Source organism: Argiope bruennichi, chromosome 6, assembly GCF_947563725.1.
Source record: "Argiope bruennichi chromosome 6, qqArgBrue1.1, whole genome shotgun sequence".
In the NCBI taxonomy this organism is placed as follows: Eukaryota; Metazoa; Arthropoda; class Arachnida; order Araneae; family Araneidae; genus Argiope; species Argiope bruennichi.
The window spans coordinates 53,774,107-53,796,852 of record NC_079156.1 but is presented as its reverse complement, the minus strand read 5'-3'; the positions used below and the strand labels follow the sequence as shown (position 1 = coordinate 53,796,852).

The following is a 22,746-nucleotide window of genomic DNA, read 5'->3' as shown; positions in this document are numbered from 1 at the left end:
TGAAATTGAATACTTATTTCCTTATATATAACAAAAATCAGTTAAACAAGTATATTAATTAGTGTTTTCTATAAAAATTAAAGAAAACCAGTTTGAAATAACAAATGATATTACTGTTAAGTAGTTGGTTAATATTACTATATATATATATATATTAATAATTTTAAAACAATGGTTTTATTTCAATAAATTTATTAATTTTGAATTTTTATAAATATTTTTAAAGAGCAATGCTGTTGAATATCAAACAATATTAAATCCCTAAAAACTAAGTGAAAAATATTCTTTTGTAGAAAATTTATCAAATTTTTCTTATTAAATATATGTTGTTTTTTTTTAAAAATTAATAGTAAGTTATAATTGTAGCTTATAGTGCTTTCTTATGTGATGAAAAGTATATCTGTCGATTTAAATACAGCTTATAACTTATCATAAACAAATGAAGCAAAGAACAAGGTTTGTCAAACTTTTTCAATTTTTATTTATCAGGATGTCTAATATTTTTATTTCATCTACACAATTATTATTATTATTTTTACTGTCAAAAAAGAAAAAAAATGACATTAGTAATATTTAACCTTATTATTCTTTTTAGATTTTAGAGTTGACAGTCAGAGGAAATTTTACTCAGAAGCAGATTGCTGATGCTTTGAAAAATAATGAAGGAAATATAGAGTTGGCATATGCAGATTTATTGAGAGCATCTACGAAGAGACACAAGTTCATTTTAAGCCCAGGTTTAAGTGAGGACAGTGACATGTACAATCCAATAGATGATAGCTTGAAATCTACTAAACTTGATGCCTCAACAGATTCTAAGACAGAAAAGAAAAAATCTGATTTCTTGACTAAGTTATCAGCTATCAGGCAAGCTCAGAGTGATCGAAGAAAAGCCAGAGAAGAAAAAGAAATGATCCGTGAGACTGTGACACAAGAAATTCCAACTACCTTGGATGATTCTGAAATTGTAAGTCCATCAGTAGAACATGAAAAAGAGGCTAGTGTTTTTCACGAAAATGTGGATGCTACTACTCCAGAGCTCAATACAGAAACACTCCAAGAAATTATTGAAAAGGATCTTAATGAAGCTGAAGCTGAACTTGAATTGGAGGAACCACTTAAGGATTCACTTGAGAAAAAAGAAATTACGGAAGATAATATTCCAGTAGATTATGATACAAACTGGGTTGAATCTCAAGGTGAATGGATTGAGGAATATTCAGATGAACATTGGGATGATGAATCTGATGAGCATTGGATTGCATTGCAAAAGAAATACCAGAAAATGGAAAAGGAATTTGAACATGAAGCTATGCAGATGGCTGCTTTATGGGAGAAGGAAGAGCTATCTGACGATGTTTTTGAGGATGAACCTAAAGAAGCTCTGCAGTCCGCTCAGGAAAGGGAAGCTGAAAGATTAAGAGCTGAGCAAGATGAGAAATTTCAACAATGGGTGAAAGTAAATCTTGAAAAAAGCACTTCTGAGCCTGAAGATAATGAAGTTACTGAAGTAGCTATTAATTCTGATTTACTAATTCAGAGCACTTTATCTAAAAGTGAAGAATTTGACCGAAACATTATATGTGAATCACCTTTGACACATTATCCTCCTGTATTTGATTTAAGCAAAAAGCCTGAGCCAGATTGGGTTGAATTAGAAGTCACCGGTGAAAGTCCAGCTCTACATAATATTTCACCTCATGACATTGAAGAAGTGTTGGATCATGAGATGGGTGAACAAGAAATTTTAAAAGATCATGAGTTGGCTGAAGAAGAAATCTTAAAAGATCATGAGTTGAATGAACAAGAAATCTTCAAGTACCACGAAAATCAAAATGAATTATCTCTTCCTAATATAGGTAACAGTGATGAAGAATGGGAAAAAATAGATGAAAGTGAATTGCTTGAATTGAAAAAAGATGAAGAATTAATGATACAAGCTGAAATTGATATTTCAGAAAAGTTGCATGATGAAGAAATTTTAGCAAAACAGCCAAATGAGCAAAAATACATTTTTGAGTCTCAAATGTCAGAAAACAAAATATCTGAAGAAACTAAATCAGTTATGCATAGTGAAAGCTTTGTTAGTTCTCCAAAACGTGAATTATCACCAGGAGAAATAATTGAAAATAAGTATGAGGTATCTAAAGAAAAATCTCCAGAAGTTGCTGTTCCTAAACCTCCAGTTAGAAGAAAATCAAAATTAAACACTGCTGCTATTGAGGAAGCTTTAAGAAATCAGCCACAAACTGACCTTGATGTTCCACCAGCCCTTCCTCAGAAAAAGAAGGACAAAAGTCCAGATAAAAGTGCTATTATGGATTTATATGCTGTACCTCAAAAACTTCATCGAGATGAAAAGAAAAATGCACATGATGCACCATCTCCTCTTAAGCCACCTAGGCTTAATCTGTCCCCATCTGCTGAGCCAGAACAACAACAACCTGGAGAAATTGAAGATAAAAAATTTTTGAATATTGAATTTTCAAAGGAGGCCTCTCCTGTTACATCACAATCAAATGAATCTGATTCCAATTGCTTTGCTGATTCGGAATCAGATCCAGAAATTAAAATCATCAGACAGAAATATATGCACCATAAACCACCAAAGTATGAAAATGAGGATGAAGAATTGTTTGAAGACTCTTTCATTAAGTCAGAAGTTGATCCGGCAAAGTCATTACGTCATGCTGTAGAAGATACCAATGTTTCTTTTGAGTTTAACCCAGAACTTCCTATTCCAGTAGGATCTAGAGGTTCTTGTGTTGTTGATGAGATGGCTTCACCTAAGGCATTTAGGGAAGGATCAGCTAGACCATTACAACTATTTAAAGTAGTTAAACAGGAACCATCTCAAGTTGTCAGTCCTAAGATTGAAGCTGAACAAGTTTTAGACACTTCTGCTGTTAAAAATATCCTTGAAGAGCAAACTTCTAAACATATAATAGAAGGAATTGAGCAACCTGTTGCTACAGAACGTTTGATGAATGAATTCGCATTTGCTGAACCCCAGATTGAAACATCACAAGCTACTGATTCATATTATTATAATGCAGAGGCGATGGAACAAATACCTGAGGATGCAATGCTACATACATCTAATTTACATTATTATAATATTGAGAAAGTTGAAGATATTTCTCCCAGTGCTGCTTCTGTTTCTCTTCAAGCAGATAGTTCATATTACTATAATGCTGAGGAAGTAATGCATACTCCAGAATTTAAAAATAGCCCAGAAACAATGGAATTTCATCAAGAGGAAATTAGAACTCAGTCCCAGCTGACAAATAATATTCCTGTTCAGTTTGAGGAAACCATTCCTGAAACACCATTCCAAACACAGCCCGAGAGTAAAGAAGAAGAAGAAGAAGAAGAAATCGTTCTTCCTGATTTGGATATCATGCCTGCTGCTGCAGAATATTTCTTTGGGAGATATAATGAAGTTACTGTAGCCAAACCAAAGAAAAAATCTCCTGTCGTAAAATCTAACAAGCCTACTACGGTACCTAAAGTGATGTCTACAAGTGAAATAAAAATTCCATCACCTGATAAATCGTTATCCACTATGGAAGTAAGTGCATCACCAGTAATGATGTCAGCAGATGTACCCTTGGATAAGCCAGTCAAGATTGAAGGTAAATTAGATAATTTGAAATCTTCTCCTAATCTTCCTTCAGTTCCTGCTCCTGAGATTCCACCAGAACCAGTTACTACAGAATATGTTTCTTTTGCTGAAGACTATTTCTTTGGATCATACAATGAAATTGTACCTAAGAAGGTTAAGAAAAAACCTATGTCTACTGCTCCGAAATCTAAAATAGCTGATAAAAATAAGCTTTCTAATGTTGCTACTCCTAATGAATTATCAAATAAAATGACTACATCATCACTTGAAACAGGTATCACAGGAGCAAATCAAGCTAATTTATCAATGACCACTTCATTACCTGAAGCATTTCATCAAACACCAAGTAACTTGGTGCTTGATGCAAATGCACAGATGCTTCAAACTTCAGTATTTGCTGAAAGTTCAGATCTTTCTGTGAACAAATTACCTGTGGAAACCAGTGAAAGTGGTGAGATGTTAGATTCCAAAACAAGAGTTGTTCACTTTGAAGAAATGCAGCCTGTTGCTCCTCCTCCAAGAAAGAAGAAGGCTAAGCCTGAGTCAAACACATCATCAACATCTTCATATGCAGAAGAACATCGATATATGGAACATTATGAAGAAAGGAAGCCATTAAGTATTCTGGATAAAAAAAAACTTCCTCCCTATAGTGAGGACTTCAGAATGAATCAGGGTTGTGATCCTTCCAATTTGCCCTCCAATTCCCTTTTGCCATCTGCTGAACAGCAGGAGAGTGTTGTATCCTCTGAGATTAGCTTGCATACTTCTGGGAAATCATTTATTATTGAAAAAGAGGCTGAAAAAATGAAAGAAATTGAAAATGTTGATTCCCAAAATTTTGAGATTCCAAGTCCTGATAAAGTCAAAGGTTTTTCTGACTCTCCATCAATATATCAAATTCCTTTGGATTCCCCTGAAAAGACTGTAGTTCCTGAAATTATTTATCAAGGTGAAGGAGGATTATTTAAGTCTTCAGTTCAATTACAAGAGTCACAGAATTTTATTCTTCCCAGTACTTGTGAAGAAGTCACAAGTATGGAACATTCTAAAATATCTGAAGTTACTTCTGTGCTGTCTGAAAATTCATCTCATTTGATGAGAGACAAAACTGATGAAATACATTCATTGCATCCTGAACTTTCCAATGACACCTCAGAGAAAATTTCTCAAGAATTTTTAGAAGCATCTAAAATTACCTCCATTATTTTTGAGAATATTCCAGCTGCACTGAACAAGTCTGAAGAAGACTTCAAATCTGAGTGTAGAGCTCCTTCTGATATAGAATTACAAGTACCTGAATTTTCTAGCAACATAGAAAGTCAAATTCAGGAATCTTCAAAAATATCAAAAGATATTTCTGTAAATTCCGAAGATTATACAATGGATTTTACACAGAGTCAAGAATTGTTTGAAAGTGACAAACAAGAAAATATTCAACCCCAAATTTCTTTGAGCAGAAAAAACCAAGAACTTTCTATAATATCTGAAGATGATAGTTTATCAATAACAAAAAATTATGAGCTCGAGCAGGCATTAATTGAATCAAGTGATATCCAAATTGCTGAATATTCTAAAATATCTGAAGAGTTTTCTCTAAATCCTGATGATACTTTATCTGTTTTGACTTTTGAACAATCAGCTTTTGAAACAAGTCAAACTAATCTGGCAAGTGCCTTATTTTCAAGATTGGAAGACTCTGAAGATAAATTAAAGAGTGAAAGTTTCGCAGAAAAATTAGAAAGTGAGGAAATCTCCCAGAAGAGCTCTGAGTGTGATAATGAAAATTATGGAATTCAATATGGAGATAGTAAACTAGAAGATGATTATTCGATTTTGCAGATGGATGAAGATTTTGAAGATGGACTTCGATTAGTGGAAGAAACTGAAAAATTAATTAGCGAGTTTTGTGACATTTATCCTTCAGAATGTTTTGATGTTTCATCTAATGAAATTCAGAACTTGAATACAAAGAATAATAAGCAAGACTCTACTTATGACGATAGTGAATATGAATGGAAATTAAATGAAGAAAGATATAACTCTTTGAATGCCAATTTCATTGAAAATAAAGCCTATAGAATGGATATTACTTCAGGTCCAAGTCCCATTGAATCGAATGCCCCTCTAATTATTAATACAGGAACACCTACTGATAATCTGGAGTTAAACAAAAGCATTACAGAAAGTAGAAAAAGTACATCATCTCTAGCTGATATAAGTGAAATTAGTGAATTTATAGATGAAAGTAATCTCACCCAGATTGATGAAAAGAATGACACTGTAGGTCGAGATGATGTTTCAATTTCTGTACAGCCTTTGAGTGTTTATTGCCAAGCTACAACTTCTAACTCTCAAAGCATTTCATCTGAAATTATGCCTTCTGATCCCCTTTTGTTCTCTGAAAAAGAAACGCTTGAAACAGTCAATGAAGCATCAGATGATAGCTTGGTAACATCTGAGCATTCATCAGTATCAACTCAAATAGCTGTGTTTGCTGATACATTGCTTCAAGATTTAACTGAGGACTTAGGAATTTCTCTTGATAATAAAACAACAGAAGGTCTTGGTGAAAAGTCATCAACAACTATTCCCTTGAATTTACCAGAAACAGAATTGATAATTGCTGCTGGTAAAAAAGAAGAAACTGAAAATGAAACTGCCAAGTTGAATGAAAATATTAAATCAGTTGATGAGGCTCAAAAAGTAAGCAATGATTTGCACGATTTTGATTCAAAAGCAAATAAAATTTTAGATTCAGAATGTTATGCTTCAGAAAAATTAGAAGTTGATAGAGAGTCTGAAGTTCAACAAATTGAAGATAAAAGTATAAAAGAACCTTCTGGTTTGCATATGGTGTCAAGTTCTATTGAATGTATGGAAGATCATGAAACTCAGATTATTAAGAGTTTAGACAGTGAAATTGAAAGTGAAAAAAATGAAGAGCTTAATACTGAAATTGAAGTTGAACAAGCTATGTCAAACAAACAGATTGCAGATGAGCTAAGTGAAAATGAGATGGCAGACAAGATTGATGATTTATACTTTTCTAATTCAAATGCTTATGAAACTTCAGATTCTAGATGTGATGAAACTGTACAAGATACAGTTAGTGATGATGTTGAAGAACCCTGTTTCTCATTAATGTCACATTTTTATGATGAATGGATTGGTAAAACAGAAGAACATCTTGAAATTCAGCAATCTGAGGAATTCAACGATGAAATTAAAATAGGTCCAACTGAGGAGTTGGACTTGGAAATTGCAATTGAGGAAACAGAAGAATTAATGAAGGAAATTGAAACTAAATGGACGGAAAACGAAAGTAAAGTTGAAACAATGGAAACTTCAGATGCTGAAATTACTTCAGATTATCCTGAAGAACCATCATTGTCATTAATGTCCCATTTTTATGATGAATGGATTGAAAATGTTAAGATCTCTGAGACACAGCCAACATTCCAAATAGATATACGAAATCTGTATGTGTCAAATGATCTTTCTGAATCGGCTTCTTCAGGAAATGTTAGTGAAAATGAAGATTTTACATCTAACAACACAACAGAACTTTTATCACAATACACTGAATCTAACTTAAACAATGTATTCATTGAATCAATTCCAGTTGATGTTGAAAATGAACCAATCCAGTTATCTGACCAAGGAAGAATTTATATCAGTGATGAGAAAGATCAGTCACTTAATGATGCATATGTTGAATCAGTTCCAATTGTCATTGAAAATGAACCAAATAAATTATCTGATCAAGAAAAAATTTATATCAGTGATGAAAAAGATCAATTATCAGAGCAAGGCACAATTCTTAGTGAAAGTTTATTCAAGAATTACGATGAAGATGTCATGCATTCAACTATACAAGAAGTGAAAATTGAAGATGTGGTAAATAAAATTTCAATTAAAACTGATGATTCAGCTCCTGATATGCAAGATATTTCAAAGCATGTAGAAGTAGAGATTATTGACAATTTTGTGGAGAAAATGTACAGTATCAGCAAGTCATGCCAGACAGACGATAGCTTTGAGGAAGATCAGTTTTTTGACTCCTTTGATGATCCAAATTTTGATCCAACTTTTATATTTCCCCCTGTTCTCAAAAGTGCTCTTTCTGAACCTGTTAGGACTGAAATTGGTGTTCAATGTTGTCTTATTCCAAGCGAAATTGCCTTGATATCTGATATTGCTGTAATTTCATTAGATACCAGTGAAAGTCACAAAGAAATGAAGGAGAAAGCGAAAGAAGAAAAAGCCGAGAAGATTAAAGGTGCTATTCAAGTAGATGATGTCCCAGCACTACAAAATTTTAATATGAATAAGGATGTGACTATTGTATCTGATAGTTCAACTAAACAAAAGGAAGATAGCAGTTCTGAAACAACTGAGGATACTGATTCTGATATTTTTCTTGAACCATATTCTTCACATGACGAATTTGAAACTGGCTCTAAATCAAAAGGCTATTTATATGCTGAAATTGACTCTGATACAGGCTTCAGCTCTGGTAGTGATTCTGGTCGTCGGAGTTCTAAGCAGAAATCATATACCAAAGAAACAGTTAATTTGCCATCTAAAAAAATTGATAGCGTAAGTTTACATGATGAAAACACTATATCCCATAAAGTTTCTGTACAAGAGACAGAAATTTCTACTGTGGAGTTGGTGGGGAAATCACTATCACATGTTGTCATAAAATCAGAGGACACTATGCTTAATAAAGAAGAAATTGAGAGCAGTGTTAATGAAAAACAAGAAATAATTTTGACTGAGCAGATAAAAATTACTACAGATGAATGCATAGTTTCTGACGATATCGGAGAAATCGATTTACCACCTGAGATTTTAGAAAGAGCAGTTACTCCTATTTCTATCAAAAGAGTACCTTCTGTTGAAAGTGATTTGAAATTTGTTGACATTGAAGATGAACTTGATTCAAGTGAACTTAAAGAGCAGATAATTGAAACCAAAATTTGTGACGATCGTGTAAGAACTCCAACTGTTGAATATTTCTATGGCTCTCTGCCTCAAACTGTTCAAGAAGAAATTCAGCAGGAAAATAATGAATATTTTGCTGAAGCTTTGGAGTTACTGGATACCTGTGCCTCAGAAGTTGAGAAAGATATTTCTGAAAATTCCTTTTCAACTCAGATGTCAGATTCAAAATTTAGTTTACCTGCTGATTCAGGTGATATGGAAGACTTTTCAGAATCCCTTGCTTCATTCCATGAACCTGAAGATGATTTATTGACAGAGAGTATTTCAGAATATTTTGGATTACCAGATAGTGAAGGAGCTTTATCTTCTGAACCAAAAGTTAGTAAAAAATTTTCGAAGGCAGAAATTGTTCAAGATTTTTCTACTCAGGTGAAGTCATCTGTGTCAGTTTGTGATGAACATAAAAGCTCTTTAAAAATTCAGCAAGAAATAGAACCAAACAAAGTTTCAACTTTAGAGCAACAAAAATTGATTATGGGGATATTAAAATCATCACCTACTAATGATATTAATGAGAATTTGTTCGAAATAGAAATCCAAAAGAAATCGGAGGCATTTGAGAAGAATGCGAAAGAAACCGTTACAGAAATCAAAATTGAAAAAACTTCCAAATCTGATATTTTCTCAGAAAATAATGCTCAGAATTTTTTTTCAGTTAACATTCCGCAAACTGAAGATATTGAATCTGACAATCTGAATAAAGACATATCTGAAGACATTGAATCATTTCCTTTGCCATCTGAAATTGAAAACATAAATGCCTTGAATGAAAATGAACAAAAAGAAAGACCTGCTGATATATCTATAACTTCTGTTGATGCTCACACAGAAAACAAGAGTGCTTATAATGACTCCAAACCTGGGGACAGTTTATATCTAGACAGCATAACTGATTACTTCTCTGTTGAGAAAGCATCATCAAAAAAAGTGTCTGAAGTTTCACTTGATACTGAAGATTTTTATCAGAAAAGTATTCCAGAATACTTATCTACGGAAATTTCTGCAGAAAATACTGAGCAAGCTAAAAGTCTGGAACATTTAAAAGATTCTAAAGTACCTTCTTCGGTGGAAAGTAATTCAGATGTTATTAGTGTAGATAGTGATCTTGCATTTTCTGAGACTTTTGATCAGTCTTATTACCAGGAAACAGAAATTAGTATCTATGAAGACAGTTCTGAGCATTTTAAAAATGTGAATGAATTAGAGATTACCAAACAGTCAGAAGTACCTCCAGTGCCATCTGATATCGTGAGATATTTATATTATGATGACTCAATAAAATTTGAAGATGATCCAAGCACCTGTGAAGATTCCCTTAATTCCATGCATTTTTCAGAAGAGTCATCTTCATTAATGCCAAATTTTAAAATTGTATCCGAAGAAGAGGAAGTTTTCGATATAGATCAGGAAAGGGAGCATATTGAATTCAAAACACAAAATCATTCTCTTCTGTCATCAACAACCCAAGAATCTGAAAAAGTCTCCAATGATATCTCTAGAAAGCCGCCTAGTAGTAGCTTGGAGATATCTACTGAAGAAATAAGTATATCGAAAGCAGATCAAGATGGCCTTGAAAAATATTCTGCCGGTGTTCATAATGCAAAAGAGATTAAGCAAGAATCTAAAGCTTTAGATGCGTGTCATTCTGTTGAATCAGCATCAGCTGTAGAACTTGAAAATGTTTCCGGTAATATTTCTACAAAACAATCTGCTGATGGTCTAAAAGAGTCTTCTATTGCATTTGTAGATTATGGAATTTTGGAAAAATCTTCATCTGATATTGATCATGAAAAAGGGAATAAAATGCAACAGGAATCTGAAGTGTTAGATAAATATCCCCAATTAGAACCAGAGAAAGTTCCAATTGATATTTCTTTTGAACATCTTAGAAGTGATGAAGAAGAATTTCTTGAAAAACCAAAACCATCAAAATTAGATAATGATGGTTTTGAAGAGTTTCTTTCAGATATTCCGTGCAATGAAGAGCACAAACTGCAGCAGCTTGACATTTTAGACAAATATCATCCTCCTGATTCATCATCTAAAATGGAAGTAAATAAAGTTTCAAATGATATTTCGATGAATAAAAGCAAAGATTTTGAAGAAGCTCCAAAAGAACTGGAATTTATTCAAGATCAAATTAAACTTGATAATTTAGAAAAGTTAGATAAAAGTCATGGAAGCACAGATGATGCCACCATTCATCCTGATGAAGAAAGGATGGAAATAATTTTAGAAAAATCTAAATCTGAAGGAATTAGTCATCCTGTTCTTCAAGAAAAAGCTACAATAGAAGAAATCACTACACTTTCACAAGAAATAGCAGTTTCCTTATCCTCTGCTAGTAATAATCAATGTGAAAATCCTGTAGTAGAACTGCAAGAAGTCAGTGGGCCTTCTGAAATTCCTTCAAAACCATCAGATATTGTGAGATATTTGTATTATGATGATTCTATAAAATTTGAAGGTGATGAAAGCTTTTGTGATGAATCATTAAATTCTGTACATTCTCCTGAATCTTCATCATTGCCAGTACTAGAAATTGCTTCTACTGATATAATCACAAGCGATCTGGATGTTGATGAGAAAGCATCTTTGCAAGAATCTATGAAATTAGATGTGGATCAACCAAAAAGATATCTTTTACAGCCTTCAAAAGATGCTGAATCTCCTGAAAGTTGTATATCTTCACCTTCATTGTCTGACGAACAGTTTATTTGTGCAAGTGATAATGAAAAAGATCAATTTGAATCTATATATTCTGTTTCAGAGTCCACTGAACAATGGTTTGATTTAGATACAAGTAAATCTTTCCAACCCTGTATGGAAGAATCCGAAATTTCTGTTGGAAGTGACCATTTAACTGAAACGAAAACAACTACCCAAGATGGTGATTTACCTTGTATGCCCAATTTGCTTTTAGAGGGAGAAGTTAAAGATGATGCACCAATTGCTGTTGCTGATAGCGATGATGTGACTGATATTTCAACTCATTTCACCATGACTGAAGATGAATCAGATAAATTTTCGGATATTGAAAGCGACAGTTCTATAAATAACTTTGATGAAGATGGACTCTTTGCTGTTGATCAGAATAAGAATGAAGTTACAGATTTTGAAATCAATAAAATTAATGACATTGAAGAGGATAAAGAGTATGTGATAGACGATTTACTTGATCAAAATGCTAACAAAAATGAGGAAAACTATCCTGAAGAATGTGCTACACCAACTGATTTTGAGAAGCAAGAACAAGATATTGAGGCTTCACTTAGAGACGTGAATGGAAATTTAGCAGCTTTTATTTCAAATTCTAATGCACCAGGTATGGCTGAAAATGTTGGAAGTGCAATACAGGAAACTGACAGCATTCTTCCAAAAGATTTAAATATTTCAATACAGATGACAGAAAGTGAAATATTCACTATGCCTCCTGCTGATGTCATGAGATATACACCTACTGAAAGCTGTAAAGATGAATTTTTTGATATCTCTCAAGTAGAAGATTCTTTAAATATTTCTAAAACTGAACCTGATAATGGGTCAAGGGATCAAAATATTTCAAAACAGACTACTGAAAGTGAAATATCCACTTCTGATGCTGCTGTCATGAGATCTACTCCCACAGAAAGCTGTAAAGATGAATTTTTCGATATCTCTCAAGTAGAAGATTCTTTAAATATTTCTAAAACTGAACCTGATAATGGGCCAAGGGATCAAAATATTTCAAAACAGACTGCTGAAAGTGAAATATCCACTTCTGATACTGCTGTTATGAGATCTACTCCCACAGAAAACTACAAAGATCAATTTTTCGATATCTCTCTAGTAGAAGATTCTTTAAATATTTCTAAAACTGAACCTGATAATGGGTTAAGGGATCAAAATATTTTAAAACCGACTACTGAAAGTGAAATATCCACTTCTGATAGTGCTGTCATGAGATCTACTCCCACCGAAAGCTGTAAAGATGAATTTTTTGATATCTCTCAAGCAGAAGATTCTTTGGATGTTTCTATAACTGAAAATGCCGACAATTTTATAGATGCAGAAAGTGGAGGCTTAATTGAGGCAGAAACACTAAAATTTAATCTGCTTCAGGAGGGGATTTCGGAGACAGTTTCTGCTTCTAAAGTGGTTGATAATCTCATAAAAGAAGAGTTTTGTGGAATTTCCAACAGAGAAAATGTTTTAAGTTCAGATGATCAACTTACCAAAATCAGTGATAATACAGTTCCAGCTCAGCTAGAGGAATCACTTTTCTCTGAAACGAAATGTGTTTCTAAAGAACATTTATTTAAAACTGAAGATATGCCTATTGTCGATGTTATTTCTTCTGAAAGTCATGAAATTTCATTAGATGAAATTATACATGGTGAAATAGTTGAAGAAATGCATTCATCAAATATTGACATTGTCAAGACTTGTGATGTTTCAGAAATGACTCCAGATAGTACTTATGTAAGTGATGTTATGGAAAGTACTATTATTCGTTCAGAAAAAGAGGGTAATAATATTAGCCTGACTTTTGAACAAAAAGATGCACCTCAAGTGGAAGAAGTTATTCACGATGACAGCATTATTTCTTCTTTCAGTCATGAAACTTCATCGAAGCAGGATGAAAGTAATCAAATATTTGAAGAAATTCTTTCGTCTGATCTTGTTGCCATTAAAACATCACACGTTTCTGAAATATCGCCAAGTATCGCTTATATGCATGATGTTTTGGAAAATGTCACAATTCTTCCAGAAAAAGAGGATAGTAATTTTTGTGCTACTATTGAACAAAGAGATGTATCTCAAGAAACACATGGGGGGTTTTATGAAACAAAAGAAAAAGATTCTGATAACTTTCCAAAAAGTCTTGAATCTTTGCCAAGCCCAGTTAGTGATGTCAGTGGAACTGAATGTATTCCTAATTTTGGCACCGAAGGAAAAATATCGCCCCCATTAGATGAAGATGCTTCTCTCGAGGATACGACAGATATTTGTGCTCAGTTAAAAACAGCTTCTCATCCTGTTAATAGAAAATTAAAAGCTGACGAAATCGAGGCAGTCAGTGCAGAAGAAAATTGTGTTGTTGATTTTAAAGGCATTATTGGTGGACAAGACGATGGAATATTGAGTTGTCAGTTGAAAGATAATGAAGAGGTAGGAACAGTGAGTATTTCTATATCTGTTGAGCCAAATATATTAAAATCTGATATTAAAGAAGCTGAAGCTGGTAAAACTGTGGAATTGCCTGTTTCTGTAGAACCGTTTGCAAAAATTAATGAAAATATTTCAGATAGCAAATTAGATGTTGATGAAAAAAGAATAATTATTTCCGAAACTATTGTGCATGATGAAACCATTGTTGATTTTAAAGGAATAGCCGATGATCTTGTATTACTGAGCAGTCAGCAAAAGCATAGCTCTGAAAAAGAAACTATTAGTGATTCCCAATCTAATGAACAGTTTGAATGCGGCGTTTTAAAATCAGAAATTATTTCTGAAGAAGTTTTTGATAAGAAAGAGAGGTTTTCAAGTGATACTGTACCTGACGAAGTTACTGTTAATTTTAAAGGAATAATTGATGATATTGAACTATTAAGTAATCAGCAACTCTATAATTTAGAAAAAGAAACTGTTCCTATTTCTCAATCTGTTGATGAATCAAATACTTGTGAGTCAAAATTTAAAGAGACTGAAAATTTGGAACCACTCGAAACTTTTGAGCATACTGATAAAAACAATTATATCGTAAAATCTAGAGAAGATGCTGAACAGGGCGAATGTACTGTAGATTTCAAAGGAATTGCTACAGATTTGAAATTATCCAGTAATGAACAAAAAATAATTTCAGAAGATAAATCATTTAGCGTATCTCCAGGGACTTCTGATATTTTAAAACAAGAAACTGAAGTTTCCTCTTTTGAAACAAATATACCGAAAGCTTCTGAAAAGGAATCTGACAAAAAGGTTGTAGAAAATACAGGAGCAGTTTCAAATTTGATAGCAGCGGAAGATAATCTTGTTGTTGATTTTAAAGGAATCGTTCTGCATCCAGAATTAGTTACTGACCAACAAGATTCTGGAATAGAAGGTGCAAATTTCAACAGTTCTATATCTGTTGGATTGATTGAATCAAATATTTTAAAATCGGAAACTAAAGAAATTGAAGTTCCCCATTCTGAAGTTTCTGTTTTGGATGCTTCTTCAAATGCATTTAGTAACACTGAAAATGAAAATCAAATCCAGCTTATTAAGGAAAATAATGCTGCTACATTAGAAAATACTGAGTCTGAAAAATACATTGTCGATTTTAAAACTATTATTTCTGATTCGGATCTTTTGACGGATATAAGAAGTCGTGTAGGATCTACTGAGCAACATAATTCATCTCAATCGAAAGAAGTATCCTCAACAGCTATGGGTTCCTTAGTATCGACTGTTGAAAGTAGCTCTAAAGAACAGATTAAAGAAGTAGCTGTATCTGAAAGTGATGAAAAAGCTACATGCTTTGTTGATTTTAAGGGAATAGTTTCAAATTCTGAGGTGTATTCTGAAAAACTGATTTTTTCAGACCATGCTAAACAAGATGAACGCAATATCGGGCCAATTCTAGATAAAGATAAAATAGCCTTTTCGGATGTTAGGACATGTTTACCATCAGCAGAAAATGAAAAATATTATGAAGAAAAGTTGCCAAAGGAAATCGAACAAGAAACTTATTCTATCGATTTTAGTGGAATTACTGTTGACACAGATGCATTAAGTAATAAGCAAAACACTGGTAAAGAACTTGGAAAACCCGACATTTCTGAATCTGCTGTGCTGTTGGATCAAATTATTACTCCAGGTGAAAAAGATGCTGAAAAACTTAATTATCAGAAAGAGATTAATAAATTGGATACATCTATGGATATTGACAGTGCTTTGCTGAATAGTAAAACACTTCTTGAAAAAAATATAAAAGAAATGCCAAGAGAATCAGTGAATGAAATCTCTTTATGCTCCGAAACTGATTCTTCATATTTTCATTCAGCTCTGGAAGATATAGACAATGCTTCAGTATTTACTTCGGATGAGGATTTTACTGATGTCCACTCTCATATTACTTTAACTGAAGATTCAGATAGATGGTCTGATGTTGAAACTGATACTTCATTTGCATTTGAAGATTTTAATCAAGATTCTTTTGATATGAGAGAAAAAACGCCAACAAGAGATGATTTTGAATGCAGCTTTGGATTACCAATGGTGAATGCAACTCCAAAACCAGAAATCCAAGAGGTTTTGTGTAATGTAGATATTCCTTCTAAGAAACTGGACTCAACAGAGGAAGAAAATAGCAGTCCTATTGCAAAAACAGAAAATCAAAATGTTCAACATTCAAATGAACTGGAGCATACTACAGTTTTAGATTCTCAAATAACCACATTAAGTAGTTCCTCATATGATGAAGAATATCAAGAAACCACATCAGAAAAATCCGTGCCTTTGAATATTTCTCCTAAATCTGTTGAGTTAAATGTTGTCGAATCCGAAGAACCTCGAAAATCTGAATTAATGCCTCCTATGTTTGAAGATGAAGGAATAAGTGGAACACTTACAGGAACTTCAAATGACACCACTAAAATCTCAACTACAGAGTTAGTTACCGATTCTTCGACGACATCAGTTGCCATGCCACCTATTTGTCAACCCGACGCATTTTTATCTGATGATAATACAGATGTTATGTCATTCAATTCTGTTACAGACGAATGTGAAACTTGGTCAGATAATGAAATGACAGCATCACTTACTGATAATTTGAAACCATCAGAAAAAGAAGAAAAGTTAAAAAATAATGTGGAGTTTATTATTGATGAACTCAAATCTGATGCAGTAATTGAACCCGAATTATCTCCTAATGTATCTCAAAACAATGTTAGTTCTGAACTTTTGAATGACAAAGAAATATTGAACCAGATTTCTAAAATTCCATCAGAAGCTGTACCTGTGGAAACGATACCTGAAGCTTCATTGGAGACAAGCACATCTATTATTTTATCATCTGAAGAATCTGTAATTGAAGAATCAAAAGGACCTGTATCTTTCTCTGAAGATAAAAAGTTATCTTCTCAATCTTTATCCAAAGAAACAAATTTGCCTCCTGATGTGAAACAGCCAGATTCCAGTAGAGAAAATTCTGAAATTATTTCTATGAGTGGACAGAATAATTTATCTAGTAGCTTTATTTCTAAAGAAGAAGATTCTGAGAAATTTATAGAACTGGATACAGAAATATCAGAAACTTCAAGTTCTTTCTTTGAGGCTGTCTCTAAAGATGATGACTCTGAAAAGATATGTGATTTTGCAATTAAAAATTGCGGAGAATCAGAAAGCACAGCGAAATTCTCGGGGAAACTTGATGAATCGATTGCATTATTATCAGATACTTCGAAAAAAGATTCACAGTTATTTACAAGCACAGAAGCAGAGATGGAATCTTTGGAGGAAGCAGCTTTTGATATTCTTCCCGAACCCGTTCCTTTGGTTGTCGATAAGAAAGCATTGAGCCTTTCAATTGCTGATATAGTTGAGGCATCAGAACTAAATATAGCATGTGATCAAATTACAGAACCTTTAATCTTAGAACAATTTGCAGATGTAAAATCTTTAAGTCATCAAGTAGCTATGATTGAAGATTTCAATGCATTCGAAAGTGATATTGCTGTCCCTAAAATACATAAAGAAACTGCAGATGTGTCACTTGGAGTTGAAAAGACTGAAGAATCTGATTATTGGCTAGAAGTTGAAGCTGAAACTGAGTACTCTATTTCTGAATTTGAAGATGAGGCCGTATCCTTGTCTGATAACGCAAAACTAGAACAACAGCCTTCTGAAACAGTGGATGGATCTGGAATTTCTGAAGATAAAGTCCATGCATTTGAAACTGCGACTCAAGTATCAACTGAAGATATGACAGGAATATCAGTCTCTTTTTATACAGAATCGGAATATTCGGATCAAGTAAGTGATACGTTTGCAGATATTTCTCTTCAAGGTGGCACAACTGAGAATTCTGATAGGTGGTCTGATATTGAAGCCGAAGATACAATCAACGAAGCTCTTGCTGAAAATATATCTATCATAGATGCTAAAGAACTCATTGTAGGAGTTGATTTGGATTTAAAGGAAAAACAAGAAAGTATTTTGCAAAGTGAAGATATTGATAATGTTGAAAAGGAATCTTCATTAACCGCAGAAAATTTAGATATTAAGTCTGATACTTCGAAGGAATTAGAAAGTACATCTGAGTTAGTAGAAGGGAAACAAGAGTTGGTAGATTCTTCTCTGATGAAAGTCGAAACTAAAGATGATAGTAAAATATATAAACAACTTTCTAGTAGTTCAGAAAAGTTAATGGATATGGTTTCTGGAGTGTCTGATGATGATTTCACTAGTGTTACTCCAATAGATCCTACTGTAGGAGAATCTGATAAATGGTCAGATATATCTGATGATACCTCTGTTGAAGAAATGCTAGATAGCAGTAAATCTTTATCATTACAAAAGGACATTGCAAGTCAGCCTAACAGTAAACCTGAAACAGCTGCCACTGTTGATTCTGTTAAAAATATTAATGTTGATCATTCAGAGATAACTGCTGATTCTTTGTCCAAGAATCAACAATTAGAAAAACCTGATTCTCATTTGGATTTGCCTGTTGAAACTGAAGTTCTTGAAGATTCTCATATGGAAACTAATGATGGTGTAAAGGATTCTGATTTCAGAGACGATCAGGCATTATTAGATGATATTTGTGATAATCATACACTTCAACAAGAGAAAGAAATTGGCTCTACAATACCTTCAGATACAGAAGATACGAACAGAAATCAATCAGAGAACATTATTGATACTAAAATTCAAGATGATGAATATAATTCTAGAAATTTTCCATCACCTATTTATGAAGATGAAGAGCCATTAGAGGGTGAGGAATATTTTGATGAGTATGATCCAAATTTTGATGAAAATGAAATGGAACACGCTGAGGAAAATTATCACAGTGGAAGTCTCCCATATATACTAAATGATGATGAATTAGTTTATCCTTTGCAATATGGGGATGATTGGATTGAGGAGAGCTTTGATTTAAAAGAATATGGCATTGAAACTGTTTTTTCAGGTTCGGAGGCTGATGTTCATGGACTAAATATTAATGAAGAATTTGATGAAGATATACAACGAGCAATTGATTTTAATATAAATAATTTTGAAGAAGCTGTTGAGAGTTTTATGGACGATCAGAATTTAACAACTGAAAGTTTTAAAACGCTTTCTGACCATACTCCAACCCAATCAAAATTAACTGACAAAGAGCATGATAGTTGGTCAACAGCTGATGCAGATTCTATTGTAGATGATCTCTCAGATCATGATGACGTTTTAGCTAAGATAGATGAAATATTAGCAGAAGATTTCGGTTATGGTAAAATTGATTATTTTGATGATAAAAAAGGCAATGACGATGTTGAAGAAATAATAGAAGAAGTGGAGGGAGATATCTATGGTCAAAATTCACCAGAAGATTCTTCACATAAAGAAGAGACTGACAATCTTCTAGTCGACGATTTTGTTTATCAAGAAACAATTACTACTGAGACTCAGGGTATTCCTGAAGTTTTGCACAAACATTTGTCTGATGTGTCCGTTACGAATGAAAACAGCAAACTTACTGAGAAGTGTGGTGAAGACTCATCTTCTCTTCTTAAAAAAGTTGTTTCCTCCTCTAATGAAATAACACAGTCTGGAACAGATGAAATAAAAGAAATTTCTAAAATACAACAACCCACAGAAGAAACATTTGAAACCGAGGAAGACATTTTGAAAAGAAAACTGTCATTAACTGCATCAAAAAAGACAGAAAAATTAGAACATTCAGAAGAAATTAATTTATCCATTAATGAAACAGCAGAGTTGAAATTGGCTCCTGAGGAATTTAAAACATCTTCATCAGAAATCAAACCAGAATCTTTATTGGAGAAAACTCCTGTTTTACTAAAAGAACCATTAAAATCACCTGAAAAAACCGATGCTTCAGTTGATGAGGCAGTAAAAATGAAACTTTCTTCAGGAGAAACATCATCATCATCATCAGAAGTAATGAAACCGAAATCATCTTCAGAAGAAACAGTGTTGCTGAAAGCTACTTCAGATAAAATTGATACATCATCAGAAGGAATAATATTACAATCACCAACTGAGAAAGCTGTTTTGTCATTTGAAGACACTGTGAAATCACAGTCACTAGATAAAACTGAATTACTTACAAAAGAGACCATTAAACGAAAGCAGTCTTCTGAAGAAATCGATGTTCTTACAGAAAAAGGAGCGAAAAAATCTTTGGAGAAAATGTCTGGTTCACAAGAAAAAGTGACAGAAAAATCTTTAGAGGAAAAGTCTATATCATCAGAAAAAGTGATGAATGAACTATCAGAGAAAAAGGCTGCGTCAAAAGAAAAATTATTGGATAAATCGTTAGAGAAAACCACTTTATCACCAGAAAAAACGGAGAAAAAATCTTCAGAAAAAAAGTCTTCATCACCAGAAAAAGTGGTGGAAAAATCTTCAGAGAAAAAACCTTTATCACCAGAAAAAGTGATGGAAGAATCGTTTGGCAAAAAGTCTACACCCCAAGAAAAAATAGTGGAAAAATCTTCAGAAAAAGTAATAGAAACATTTTCAAAAAAATCATCTGTTTTGCCAGAAAAAATAATTAAAGAATCTTCTGAGAAAAAATCTACATTGCCAGAAAAAGAAGAGGAGAAATCTTTAAAAAAATCTTTGCCACCTGATGAATTAGAAAAATCAAAAATTTCCTTTGTTTCTGCACCATCAGAGGAAAAAGTGAAAACAAAATCTTCATCAGAAAAGTTTGCTGTCTCAACAAAATCTACGGATAATGCAGTATCTTCTGAGAAAAGCAGTGTATCATCAAAAGGAAAACAGGCAATAGAGAAAACTGATGGACAATTTGAGGAGGCAGTAAAATTGAAAGCATCCTCAAAAGGAACTTCAATATCAGAAGAAGAAAAAATTAAATTAAAGAAAACTGATGTTTCTTCAGAAAAAATAATGAAATTGGAAACATCTTCTGAAACAATTGCTGAATCTCTGGAAGGAGAAACACCAATACTGCCTAAAAAGACATCATCCTTGCTTTCAGAAGAAACTGTGAAATCAAAATCATCAGTAGGAGGAGATGATTTGAGAACAGAGAAGAGTATTAAATTGAAAGAGTCTTCAAAGGATGTAGATGCTTCATCAGAACTGACAGTAAAAAAATCTATGAAGAAAAAGTCTGTATCTTCAAGTGAAACAGTGGAATTGAAATCATTGGAGAAAATTTCTACCTCTTTGGAAGAAGCTAAGAAAATAGAAATTCAGCCTGGTGTAATTCCATCATCACTAGATGAAGCAAAAGAATTGAAAGCATTATCTGAAACAATTGATACGTCATTAGGAAAAGGAGAAAAATCAAATTCATCTTTACAGAAAACAGTTGTTTCTTCTGATGAAATTGAAAAATCAAAAGTGTCTCTTGAAAAGACAGATGTATCATCAAAAGGCACAGCAACACAAAAATCTTCAACTGAGGCAGCAAGTTTGTCTTCAGACAAAATAGTAAAGTTGAAGGCATCATTATCGTCATCTGAGAAATCATTCGCATCAGTATCAGAGGAAATGATGGTGAAATTGCCAGCTGAACAATCGGTTGTACCTTCAAAAGAAATAGAAAATTCAGCAAGTGACAAAACAGTGAAATTGAAAACACCATTAGAGAAAACTGTTTCTGTTGAAGAAACTGTAGAATCAAAAGCATCTTTTAAAAGAAATATCATACCAGAAACAGATGTGAAGCCAATATCATCTTTTAAAGAAACTTATGTTGTGCCTACTGAAGTAAAACCAGACATTCCATTGAAAAAGAAGCATGCATCTGATATGAGAAGACAGAGTGGAGAATCCGACAAGAGTCCTATGTTAGTATCAGAAGGAGATTCAGATACTTCTCTATCCATTTCAGATATACCTTCTGAAAGTGACTCTAAACCTAACATTCCTGATAAAACTAGGCGAAGATCTCGACCTAAAACAGACACTGTGTCTGAAGATGAGGGAGCACGAAGGCGTCGTCGGCCTAAGCTAGAAGCTGCCTCAGAAGATGAAGTACCACGCAGGCGTAGACCTAAGCCAGAAATTGTGCCTGAAGATGAAGGATCACGTAGATGTAGACCTAAGTCTGAGACTGTGTCTGAAGATGAAGGATCACATCCTAAAGCACCACCTTTGCCTCGTAAAAGGCCAAAAAGAGATTCATCCACAGAATCATTATCCTCATCTGTTTTCTTATCTTCATCTTCTGAATCATTGTCTTCTTTTGAAACTGCTTCTTTGAAAGAGTCCTCTAAATCAGATTCATTACCATCAAAAACAAGTTCATCTGTTTCTGAAGAGGCCCCAGAAATACCTGCTCGCAAAGCGAAAGTGAAATCATCAGCCATAAGACAGAGAAAGGGAGAAAATTCTGAAGACAGTTCATCAGCTTCAGTAATCAGCAAATCTTCTGTGAAATCATGTGACTTACCTCCTAAGGAAGCCATGGATCTATGCAGAAAACGAACATCAATCGATGTAAGTTCTGGACACACTCTTTTATATTTCTTAATTGTTGAAATAAATCTTTTAAATATAAAATATTAATAGTTCCAGAGTAAATATGAAATTTTCCATTTAGATCTGAGAATTTCATTTATTAATTCATCTTAGCCATATTTAAATATATCCACTTATTGCTGCGAAATGTAAATTTAATTCCATTCTGAAGTTTCAAATTCAGAATTATTTAAGACAATAAAGAAAACTTTTATATCATAACAACACAATTGTAATAACTTATACAAATCTCAGATTAAAAACAGACCATGATGAAATGTGTGGTTTCTTAAATATAATGAAGGATTCTATTAAAGCCAGTTATAAAACTGCTTGAAAGCTGAGAATACTCCAGTTTGCATTGTCGATTTTGAAAAATTTTAATATATGGCTACTTTACATAATATTAAAATATATAA

General features: G+C 33.1%; 1 protein-coding gene across 1 annotated transcript in view; it reads left to right on the top strand.

Moving 5' to 3' along the window:
* Positions 1–22,746, top strand: part of LOC129971745 (uncharacterized) — a 36,890-nt gene that overhangs the window by 5,026 nt on the left and 9,118 nt on the right. Inside the window, exon 5 of the mRNA XM_056085721.1 lies at positions 596–22,306. Within this exon, the coding sequence (XP_055941696.1) occupies positions 596–22,306 (21,711 nt within the window). The remainder of the gene's footprint in view (positions 1–595; positions 22,307–22,746) is intronic.